This window comes from Nilaparvata lugens, unplaced genomic scaffold (genome assembly GCF_014356525.2).
Source record: "Nilaparvata lugens isolate BPH unplaced genomic scaffold, ASM1435652v1 scaffold6017, whole genome shotgun sequence".
NCBI classification, from domain to species: Eukaryota; Metazoa; Arthropoda; class Insecta; order Hemiptera; family Delphacidae; genus Nilaparvata; species Nilaparvata lugens.
Window position 1 is genome coordinate 4,223 of NW_024091786.1, and position 12,451 is coordinate 16,673.

At 34.4% G+C, this 12,451-nt stretch overlaps 1 protein-coding gene across 1 annotated transcript; it reads right to left on the reverse strand.

Annotated features, from left to right (window-relative positions):
• Window positions 1-3,752: 3,752 nt before the first annotated feature.
• Window positions 3,753-10,701, reverse strand: LOC111062192 (the record flags this gene model as incomplete). Its single annotated transcript, XM_039445027.1, is given in 4 exon segments — window positions 3,753-3,892; window positions 6,642-6,813; window positions 9,645-9,846; window positions 10,364-10,701. Coding segments are annotated over 4 exon segments (675 nt in total), but the record flags the coding sequence as incomplete, so codon positions are not given.
• Between the last annotated feature and the right edge of the window lie 1,750 nt (window positions 10,702-12,451).

A 12,451-nucleotide genomic window follows, 5' to 3' on the forward strand; every position in this document is an offset into this window, starting at 1 on the left:
CGGTACGATAGGACAGAAAACTCTATGTTTATTTAGGATTCTTTCTAGACATTTTAATTGATAATTATTTATTATTTTTGAGAAAACATAACAACAGGTAAATGTAACACACTGAGCGCGAGGTCTACTGTTCACAGAACTACTAGTATATTTCTTGACAAATCTATAATAATAATATTTTATTAACTCAAGAGCTATATCTATAAAAGGCTAAGTAGAGCTTACAGAATATTTAATCTCAACTAGTAGTTCTGTGAACAGTAGACCTCACGCAGTATTCTCATCCACAAGTACCTGATTGAAACTATAGACCTTATATGGAAATACAGCGATAGACTGGCTTCTCCACACATCTGTGTAATCACTTGTCAGCTGATTTATGATGAATAATTCTATAGTCTGATTTTTACTCTAATATTGGCGTATGAAGGAGGCTCCTTTTTTCTTTTATATTATCCTTGAAATGCAAAATTTCCAAAAACCTCGTATATACGTCGACGGGCAATTAAAAAAGGAACATACCTGTCAAATTTCATGAAAATCTATTACCGCGTTTCGCCGTAAATGCGCAACATAAAAACATTCAAACATTTAAACAGAGAAATGCCAAATCGTCGACTTGAATCTTAGACCTCACTTCGCTCGGTCAATTATGAGAGCCAAGAAAATATATTTTCTTGACAAACAAGAGCTATATCTATAAAAGGCTAAGTAGAACTTACAGAATATTTAATCTCAATTATGAGAACCAAGAAAATATATCTTCTTGACAAACAATATTTCAATCATATATATTACAATCAATATTTGAGATAGAAATGATCATTATTAACAATACTCAACCTACAATATCAGATCAGATACACCGCGGTAACTCAACAGCTTTCTGCTACAGAAGGCTGTGGGAACAGAGAAGTGGCAACATTGCGTTCCTATCATATCGACTGACTTTATAACGTGTATCTCTATAGTTTATCGAATTACTTTTTACTGTTTCTATAGGAGGCTTAATACTGTTTTCTACTACCTTTTATGTTATGTCTATTCGTATTATAGATAGGGCACGTTAAACCGAAGGTCCCGGCTGAAGTATGACAGTCGTAAGGTCCATTGACGGCTTAAATTATACCGGGTGATTACAAATGAAATAGACAACTTCAATAGCCTGTACAAAATTAAACTGATGTATTTCAACATAGTAAGTGATATAGGTTTGTAGGGAATACTAATGAAGTTTATGTTGGTAGAACTGTTGCTGGCTATTGTTGGCTGCTCCGTGTTACAACAGCCAGTTTAGTTTAGCAATATGGCCGCTACTCAAGTGGAGAAAGCTTATTGTGTTCTTGAATTAGCCAAAACAAACTCTGTTACTGTTGTGCAGCGTCATTTCAGAACAAAATACGGAAACCACCACCAACAAGGCAATCAATTTATGACTGGTATGAACGTTTTGAAAGCAGTGGATGTGTGTGTAAGAAGAAGAGTACTGGAAGACCTTCTGTTACAGAAGAAAAAATTGATAGTGTTCGTGATGTTTTTGTACGAAGTCCAGGAAAATCGACTAGATCAGCGAGTGTAGAATTGCAAATTCCTCAACCTACTGTGTGGAAAATTCTGCAGAAACGTTTGAAAATGACACCTTATAAATTGCAGTTAGTACAAAGTTTAAATGACAATGATAAAGTTGTACGTAAAAATTTTTGTCAAGAGATGCAACATTGTCTTGAAAATGACGACACATTGTTTAATCGCCTAATTTTCAATGATGAATGCACTTTTCACATTAGTGGAAAGTTAACAGACATAATGTACGAGTATGGGGAACAGAAAACCCAAGAGAGACTGTACAGCATATACGCGATTCTCCTAAAGTTACGTGTTTGCGCTTTATCTTGTGAAAAGGTTTACGGGCCTTTCTTCTTCCAAGAACCATCAGTAACCGGAAGAATTTATCTGGACATGTTAACCGAATGGTTAATGCCTCAACTCCATGAAGATAGTTGTAACTTCATTTTTGTACAAGATGGAGCTCCGCCTCACTGGTACTCAAACGTCAGAGGGTATCTGGATGAACATCTTCCTAGACGATGGATCGGCCGTGCAAGTGAGGAAAACGTTGTGTTTCAGCCGTGGCCACCTCGTAGTCCGGACCTAACGCCCTGCGACTTTTTCTTGTGGGGCTATGTAAAAGTTTTCGTACCACCGCTTCCTGTTGATATCGATGATCTTAAACAACGAATCACAAATGCTCTTGTTACAGTTAACCGTGAGATGCTTAGTCGTGTGTGGTCAGAATTTGACTACCGTGTTGATATCTGTCGTGTTGCAAATGGTGGATACACCGCGGTAACTCAACAGCTTTCTGCTACAGAAGGCTGTGGGAACAGAGAAGTGGCAACATTGCGTTCCTATCATATCGACTGACTTTATAACGTGAATCTCTATAGTTTATCGAATTACTTTTTACTGTTTCTATAGGAGGCTTAATACTGTTTTCTACTACCTTTTATGTTATGTCTATTCGTATTATAGATAGGTCCTGGCTGAAGTCTGGATTTATTCTCTTCTTTTCAGTCTATGAAAATTTTGCCTCTGAGACACTTGTATGTTTTCAAGGTATTATCTCAATTCTATTGGTCTAGTGGGAATGAAGGCGCTACCTGGGGCACGAGGCCAATGATAGGAGAACTAGGTTTGCTGAAGGTTTCCCATTCCTAGACCTCATAGTACTTTTTTCCAAAAGTCTTTCTGTTTCCTGCAAGGAAGATTTTTCAAGCAACTGCCTCAGGATATTGCTTCTGCTAGTTATCCTCTCCCAATTTTCAAAAGAAAGTGAAGAAGATAATCTTGGCTCTCAATATTGATGTGATTGAAAGTTGGTACCACATCCTAAGATAATCTATTCAATATTCCCTTAGCTTCATATTTCTAAGATCTGCATTTCAACATAATATAGCTTTCAGGTTATTAGGTTGCATAACTGTTATTGTATTTTTGGCAGTTGCTGCTATTTTCTAAGTTCTATTCAATTACTATTTTTCTTAGCTCTATCCACCTTTCTATTCCTGAGTTATATGATTGCTGGTTTAATTCTGAACATTAATTAATTATATTAATCACATGTTTTTTTTCTAATTATAGACCTCATTACTCTCATTACTCTCATTACTCTTATAACAATGTTTCTTTTTCATTAACTTACTCATTATATTATGGATGTTTATTTTTTTTTCAGTTTATTTTCAAAATAGTCCTTGTATTGTAATTTTAGAGATTTATTGATACTCCTGTGCGCGACGGAAATTTCATTTCTTTGCGCCCAGTACATTTGCCATAATATTATGTTTGCTTGTATTTGAACACAATGTTACTTTTGCTTTTCTTTTGTTGAGATTTGTAATCTATTGTTCACTATTTTTTGTATTTATTTTAATTTTTTATGGCAAATAAAAGTTTCTATTTCTATTTCTAAGTATGACAGTCGTAAGGTCCATTGACGGCTTAAATTATAAATTCAGGCGAGGTGGAACCTTCCCGCAAGGGACTCCCCACCAACAAAAGCCATACGAATATACTTTTTATTCGTATTATATTGACACTGTTCCAAATATACCTGTATGAATGGAGTTTTTTTCAATTCAACATAATTCAAAGATGAAAAGAAGTTTTGGACTGTAGTATGTTTCTTTGTCCTTCAGTTGATTGTAAATGATAAATAAATAATTTTATAATCATTCACCGAAAAATCTTACCTTTAAATGATCAGGAATAGATTTTTCCAGAACTTTTTGCGATTTCCAGTCATTGGCTAATGGAGTCGGTTCAAAGTCTTCTCCGAAATCAGCTTTTTTTAGCAAATTTTCCACTGCTATGAACTTCAAGTACTTGCAGTCTGTAATAAAATTTTAACATCATTGCAATAAAATTGGAAGATATCATTTTCATTTATATCAATTTCTGTAGTTCTGAAACTAAGTAGGCTTGTATATTGCACAACTTGAAAACAATCAATCGTTTATTAATCAATAGAATTATTACAATGATCTATAGCAGTGGTCGCCAAACAGTCGATCGCGAGCTACCGGTAGCTCGTGGGGTAGTTTTTGCTAGCTCACAGAAATGCTCGTGCAAAAGAATGTCGTCCAGTTTGATTATAAACACTTTCCCAGTCTGAAGAAAATCAATGACGAGAAAAATCCTCCGCAGCACCGCAGCAATAACCAAGAATACGTTACAATTCTTTCAGACTTGAACAACAGTTTGATCAACGATTTCAAGATTTTAAAAGCATATCAAATATGGCACAATTCATCAACTCTCTTTTGTAGATATCTATGCAGAAAATTTCTCAGTTTGTGAATTAAAACATTTTGGTGCAGATCAGGCTTCAGTTGAAATGGAATTTGTGGATTTTCAAAATTATCTGTCTCTCAGATCACTCTCTACAACTGGAAATATTTGGCCTCAAGTCCCCAAAGAAAAATATCCAAATATTATTCGAATTCCATTGAGGTTGAAAGCTATGTTCAGCTCCGTTTCTTGTGTGAAACATCTTTTCAAGTATGAAATTCATAAAAAATTGATATAGGAACAGACTGACTGAACGGTCAATTGTAATTAACAACTGCATCAGAATGGCGGCTACAACGTACACTCCAAACGTCAAGAAAATACTTGATGACTGAAAAGAGTTCCACTGCTCTCATTGAAATGTACATTTCAACTTTTGTTATACTTTTTGCTATGAGATAAGTAGATTTCAACACTAGAAATGTATCTTTATAGGCAATACGTGTGAAAATTTCATTTTGCGTACCGTACTTTCTTTATTCTAATATTCGTTGGTAGCTCACTAGAAGATTTATAAATGCTATTCTAGCTCACAGGCTCATCAGTTTGGCGACCATTGATCTATAGTAATAGATATCGTAATCTGAAAGAGGAAAAGTAAGCTTAGCTTAAAAACTATTCCTCTTTCAAATGTTAATCGAATTGAAATTTAATTCATAGTTATCACCTTATTAAGTCAGTGCATAGTGGAAAGATATAGCATAAGAAGATATCCCATGGATTAGGTCGTTTATGATCTAAATTTCAAGCAGATTTTTGTTCTCAAGCCGATTACTGTCAACTACTGTCTATTATTACTGTTTTGACCGGGTGAGAGTGTAAGAACGGCACAGTAAGGGAGATTATCAGCGTCACATTTGACTATAGCTCTAGTTAACATTGAAATTTGGAACATAAACATCCTATACCATGAGATAGTAATCTTTTCTCTATGGTCAGTGGCCATAATAGGACTGCATGGTTGCCAATTCTCTTTTCCCACTGACTACTATATTGGATAGCTGTGATTCAATTTTCCCGGTATCTATAAATATAAATATATATTCTATAAATATATTTTCCCGGTATATATAAAAGCGAATGGCTCTCACCCACTGACTGACTGACTGACTCACTCGCAGAACTAAATCTACCGGACCAAAAACGTTCAAATTTGGTAGGTATGTTCAGTTAGCCCTTTAGAGCGCACTAAGAACGGATTTGGAAAAATTTCCAAAGATACGCCAAGAATCTGCTGCGTTTTCCAGCGTTTTCAGCTTTATCGAGAGCAAATGAACAGAAAATGTTCAAATTTAGTACAGAAGCTCAGCTAAAGTGTAATAATTTTGTGTTAGAAGGAATTTGGAATAACGTCAAAGATACGCCCAAATTAGCGTTTTTCTTGCGTTTTTTTTTTGCTTTTCTCAGATTTATCGAGAACAATGAACAGAAATTGTTCAAATTTACTACAGAAGCTCAGCTGGGGTGTAATAATGTGTTAGAAGGGATTTGAAATAACGCCAAAGATACGTCCAAAATTAGCGTTTTTTGCGTTTTCTCAGTTCTTTCATCAAGTAATAGACAGAGAATGTTCAAATTTGGTACAGAGGTTTGTTTAGCTAGGGTATAAAATTTGAGATGAGGTGACTTTAATATTTCATCAAAGATACGCTCAAAATAAGCGTTTTTCCAACGTTTTTCTCAGCTTTTCTGCGTTTTCTCATCGAGCGAGGAAGTACTTTGACTTTCTGATGGAATGAAGCATGCTCAAATGAAAAATGCAGGTGAGCGAAGCGAGCCCGCTGATCTTCATTTTTGGACGATCCAGTCGGGGGACTGGCTAGACGGATATGGCTAGCGAAGCGAGCCTGACGGCTAGTATTTTATAAAATTATAATTAATATTCTTGTTAATAATGATCAATTAAAACTCAAATACATTATATTTTGCATGAAAATATAAACTTTTTTCAAAATAGTTTGGTATTCGTCATAGGCTATTTTCGCAACGGTCAATGGAGTAGAGTTGGAAAAGGATAGAGCTGCTATGTCAAATGATAGACAAGGATGGCAAACTAATTCAAATGAGGTTCTAACTTAAAACTTATATCTCACCCAAGTAAATCTTACTACTGGAACTTTTTCAATTTATAGTCAATACGTGAACACTCCCATAAGAAGCAATGGTGTACTTTTCTACCCTAACGTGAACACTCCCATAAGAAGCAATGGAGTACTTTACTACCCTAACGTGAACACTCCCATAAGAATCGTGTACTTTCTGCCCGAAATCATTAATTAGCATTTGCTTACCTTTAACGAATTCGATTTTCGGTATCGATCCCATGAGGCTGAGCTGCGAGAGACTATGGCGCAACTCAGGCGCAATTTCGGCTAAGCGCTTCGTTGTCTCGTTGTCTGCTTCCTCGTTTCCATCAGCGAGCCAATGAACATTGATCTGGTTCAAAGTCGGAGAAATGGCCACCTATCTCAATAAAACATATTTATTTAAAAAAGTTTCACTTCAAACATCAAATTCCATCCATCCATCAAACACGGGAGAGACCCGAGAAAAATATCTATCCTCGCCAAGATCCGATCATGTAAACTTTGTAAAGCCTCTGGTTGAAATATATCGAGATATTTAAAATTGTGTCTTCAGCAGGCCCGTAGAGAGGGTACGGCAGGTAAGGCTGGATCCGGGGGGCCCGGCGGGGGCCTGTCAATGAAAAAAAAATTTTTGTTTGTAATTGTGTGAGAAATAAAAAAAACTACAAAAAATTGAAGTTATATAATGAGCTATTGATAAAATGACTAAAGCAGCAATACAAACGCACCCTAACTAAAATAATAATTTTTACTGAAACTTTCCTATTTTATAGCAACTGATTCAATACTGCCGAGTGGCAAGTATGGCCAGCTGGTTCGAATGAGACTCCCGAAGACCGTTCAAGTTCATGTTTCCTATGTTTTAATGGACACCATCATGGAAGTGAGACTTCTCGGTTACAGCTGTTAAGAAAATCAATAAAATGTTCAGTTTTCTGTGGATGTATCCGAAGCTCCAAACAGATGAGCTATGTAACCAGATCAAAACTTGGACTACACTGTACAAAAATTATGTTGTTAAGAAGAGCTCGTTTCGGACAAAGACCTTAAAGATATCTCTTTAAGGTCTTTGGTTTCAGAGATGGGTCATTTCAAATATCCTGCCAGCAAACTTTAGTGAGAACCTGAAACCTTTAGTATTATTGAATGTCCTCGTTCAACAGAAAATTTCCAACCTTTTTCCCAGTGTAATGATTGCTTTGAGGATTTTCTGCACTTTGCCAGTAACTGTTGCCGAGGCTGAGAGGTCATTCAGCTTGCTGGCACGTATGAAAAATGTTCAACGATCCACCATGGCTCAATATCGCCTCTCAAGCCTATATAGGGGTGCTGGCCTTAGAAAGTGTACTAGCGCGAAAGATGGATTCAACAAAGTCATTGATAATTTTGCTAGTTGTAAAGCCAGGAAAGTTAATTTGAAAATAGGCCTATATGGTATCTGTTTAAAGAACCTAACCCAACCTAACCTAACCTAACCTAATATATTATTCGTATTCTGTCTCACTAGTATTTTTCTGTGTTTTAATCCTTTAACATAGTTTTTTAACAAATTGTTACTAAATGAAACATTAATATGTGTGTAATAAATAGACACATACTTGAATTATTATCAAATTATGTTATGTAATTCCATTATCCTAATGAAAAGATAGAATACTCGTGTATCATAAATAACGTTGTAAAACATTGTGCTCATGTGTAGGCCATTTGGGGTTTCGTTTTAGTGATCAAGTACTATATCAATTATTGTATAAATAGGCTATGTAGGGGCCCGATACGGGTCTAGTCGGAGGGCCCGCCACGGCTCTCTACGGCCCTGGTCTTCAGTCAAGCCAAGCTGCGTATTGTCTTTATTAGTCGATTCCAACTTTCTTACTTCTGTAGTCTTTACCAGCAGCCAGTGCTGCGGAATTCGTCTTTTCATCTTCTCTTTTGTAGGGTTCGTTTATCCCTTATGGTCTGTAGGTGTGCTCGTCTACAAACTCGTCCAGACTGTAGTATGGTCTATTGCTTAGGTAGAGCTTTATTTCCTGATGAAGGCTTTCCTGTCTTGGATATTTTTTAGGATAGATGGCAGCTATAGTAAGCCACATTATAATGACAGTAGTTGCAATGAATAATCCACTTGTCAGCTGATTGATAATGAATAATTCTATAGTCTAATTAATCCTATCTTCAAAGTAGATGATATATATAGTGAATCAGAGTATGGAGGAATTCCTTCTTTTCATATTATCCTAAAATGCAAAATTTCAAAAAACCTTTGTATACATCGACGCGCAGTTGAAAAAGGAATATTCCTGCCAAATCTCATCGAATTCTATCAACGCGTTTGTCCGTAATCGCGTTACATACAGACAGACAAAAGCAAAACATAGAGTTGAAACATAGACCTCACTATGTTCGGTCAATTAATATGGTTCAATGAATCAATACAATTATTTTTCTACTTGTTCTAATTATTGGATGGAGTGAAATTTATGTTAACTGTTTTGTTTTTGCTAATTGTGAGTTTCAATATATTGCAGGTGTTGGTGACTTCTTCCAATGTGGTGCCCATTGTGATCTCAGTTGTGATGACTCTTTTTAGTTGGCACTAGATATTGTTGTGTCGTCAGCAAATTAGAATGCAAGCTGCGTATTATCCTTATTAGTAGATTCCAACTTCCTTTAATAGTTTCACTACCAACTACATTGTGATAATTTTTTTAACTACATTGATTGAAAATGGGAAGCAAGAATATGATTCAAGTTATAAGAAATTCTGGAAGTCTAAAGTGACTCATTCAATACAAACACTAGGTACTATTGCTAACCAATAGCAAAATAAACCAGACATAGTTTTGAGTTTAATCAACGTATAAACGTGGTAGATGTAATTTATATATTTGAAGTATGCAGTGTGTGTTTCATCACATATTATCAAAGAGAGAGAAGATAGCATAAGAAGATATTCATGATATAGTTCGTCTATGTACCAAGTTTCAAGCCGATTACTATCTACTACTGTCTATTATTACTGTTTTGCCGGGTTATAGTGTAAGAACGGCACAGAATAAAAGACTACCAGCGTCACATTATCACAAAAAAACGACAATAACTATCGGCTTGAGTTAACATTAAAATCTACAAAATAAACGCACTATATCATGAGATGTCTTCCTGTGCTATCTTTTCTCTATGATAATATTAAAAAGAACAACCCACCTTTGATAAATGAAGACCTGTACCATGGAGAGTGGAGCTTAGTTCACCAGTGGATAAAATGTCGCTTATATTTCTCATGAGCATTTTATTCAAGACAACGAGTCTTTTTTGAGGCTTTGAAGATCCTGACTGTTTTCCAACAAAATCAAAAAAATTTGTCGTTCCTCCAACATTGGGCATGTCAATGTCCGGGTAGTATCTCCTACAAAATATAAATATGCAATTTTATTTTCATTTTTTCTTTTATTTAATGTACTTGGACCATTGTTATTATTTACAAAATATATTCAGCTTACTACAACTTTATCAACACAACATTACTAATATTGCAGTCTGTTCTGTAAGTATGTGAAGTCTAATCATAATATAAAACTGCAATAAAGTACTATCTTCTAACTCTACCACAGTAAGCCTACTGTTTTAAAGAAAAGCAAATCAACTAAGACTAAAGGTTACTTAACTTTGACCTTTGAGCACTTTCATGCAATTAATTACGCTCAACGTAAAAATTCAACGTTTAATTATTTATTTCAATTACCTACCTAATAAATATAAGATGAATATGTTAATTATCTATGTGTATCCTACTTCTAAGATTGTGGAGTAGAAAGTACCTAAAAATAGTGTAGGGCTATATTGAGAAAAGCATTGCTTTTGCTACCTTGAAGCTTAACAAAACACACTGATATATTGTAATAATGAAATTCATTTCAACTCACTTGCTATTTGGTTTATTTTTTCTGCCAGACATGATCTTGTTCATCATTCTTCCTTCTCGATTTGCAAGAAAATTACTATTGTTATACCCTTTGTAATCTACTGTTGACATACTGAATTTCCGAACAATGAACAAGTTTGATATCCTATTTGAAATATTCATATTGAAGCAGTTTAGATAGCCTAAATTTTGCAGGTGCAAGATAACTATTATGCCAAGTGTAGGCTAAATAATATAGTCAAAATATGAAAGAATGAATGTAAACATTTTAGAAAATAATAACTAATCAGAAATCTAACCTAAAATGATCGGAACTGAAGACAAAGTTAGGTTAGGATTGAGGAAAACTCAGAATACGAAAACTTCATGTCACAGCTGTCTTAATATATAATTGTTGTTTGAATAAATATTTCCCCAAAAAATAATGAATGACTTCAACAATCATCTACAACTCTTCATGACCAATAAAATTTTCACTGTCATTATTTTTGAAATATTGCTCATTTAGAATAATGGTTAGAATGTTGGAATACCAGCCCCACTTCAAAGTCAAAGTCGCATAACATGGTAGCCAAAAAATGTCTCCGTCGAAATTCGGAAAATCTGACTTTAAAAATAATCATTTTTGAGATTTTGGTTGACAATTCGGGATGATTGAGATGAATTTCTGTAGAAAATTTCATGTAATATTTTGTTCATTGCAGTTGTCGACACTGCCTCACTCAGCCTTCCTCAACCTGAAACCAGTAAAGGAGGATCCATAAACAATAATGCATAGTAATGCGCAAGCGTAGTTTACATCATCAAATTTTCTAATGTGAAATCAATGTTTTTGTTCTTGTTTTCCGCGTTTATTATTATATATAATACAAATAATATAAGTTTACTGCCTTTCAACAGCAGAAACTAATACTATCACCGACTGACACTCCCACCTTAAACATAAACATAAACATATCCGTTTAGGTTACTATTGGGTATTGATCCGTGTCAATTCTTGTTGCAGTTTATGTTTATTTGTCGTTTTGTCGATATCATTTTTCTTCTTGTAAATGCTTTGACTTGGAAGCATCGCATCTTTTGTCTTTCCTGTTAGTTTTTTGTTCCTCTAAATTTAAAGTTACACCATAATACTTTTTAACAACCAGGTAAGTTGCATTTTAAATTTTGTTACTATAAATTTGTCGTATTTTTACTGTAAAGCTCTTTCTTGGCTAACCATTGCAATAATTCATCAGAGAAGTTAATTTCCAAATTCTCAAACACTTACTTTCAATATAGTTTTAAGATTTCTACCTTGTAATTGAATAGTTTCTCATAAGTAAAAGGCTCACTCAAATGTTTGTTTTCTATTCTTGAGTGCTAGGTATGTAATAGTAATTAAATAGGTAGTTTCTCATAAAGGCTTACTCAAATTTTTTGTTTACTATTCTACCGGTGAATTAACTTTTCAATCTTTTTTTGTTGTTGGTCACTCATGAAGTTGTTTTTATATGGATAGCATTTCCATTGTATTTTCAAAGATTAATGACTGCTTCTTATATCTTACACTCCATAAGTTAAATAATTGAATTATTAGCATTCAAAGTTTGTGTAGGTATTTCTAACATCATAAGTAACGACCTACATTTCTTGAGTCCACGTGTTGCATTTATTATTTTACTATTTTCCACTTTGTTTTATGTAGATTGCCATATTTATTCTATTCAATAAATTTTACAACATTTGATTCGTGTAGGTACTACTTTTATTAACAATTTATCGGTAGGCCTATGCTTTCAATACCTTTGAGGTCTTCCAGAACAATATTCAATTTCTATTTGTAAGTTAGATTGAATCCTAAAAGTTATCTTGAATCAAGTTGACTTGATTGACTTAACATGTTCGACTTTTACATTCAACTTAAAAATACAATCTAACCTAAAAGTTGGATTTTTTACTGTATCAACAACCAAAATCCAAAATACAAAACCTATTGTAGGTCCCTTAAAAGTATACGGGCATCTGACATGCTGAATTTATTTTGCCGTGTTTCAGAATATAAAATTCAGCCTATCATGGGGTGAGACTACCCCATAAAAAACAATAG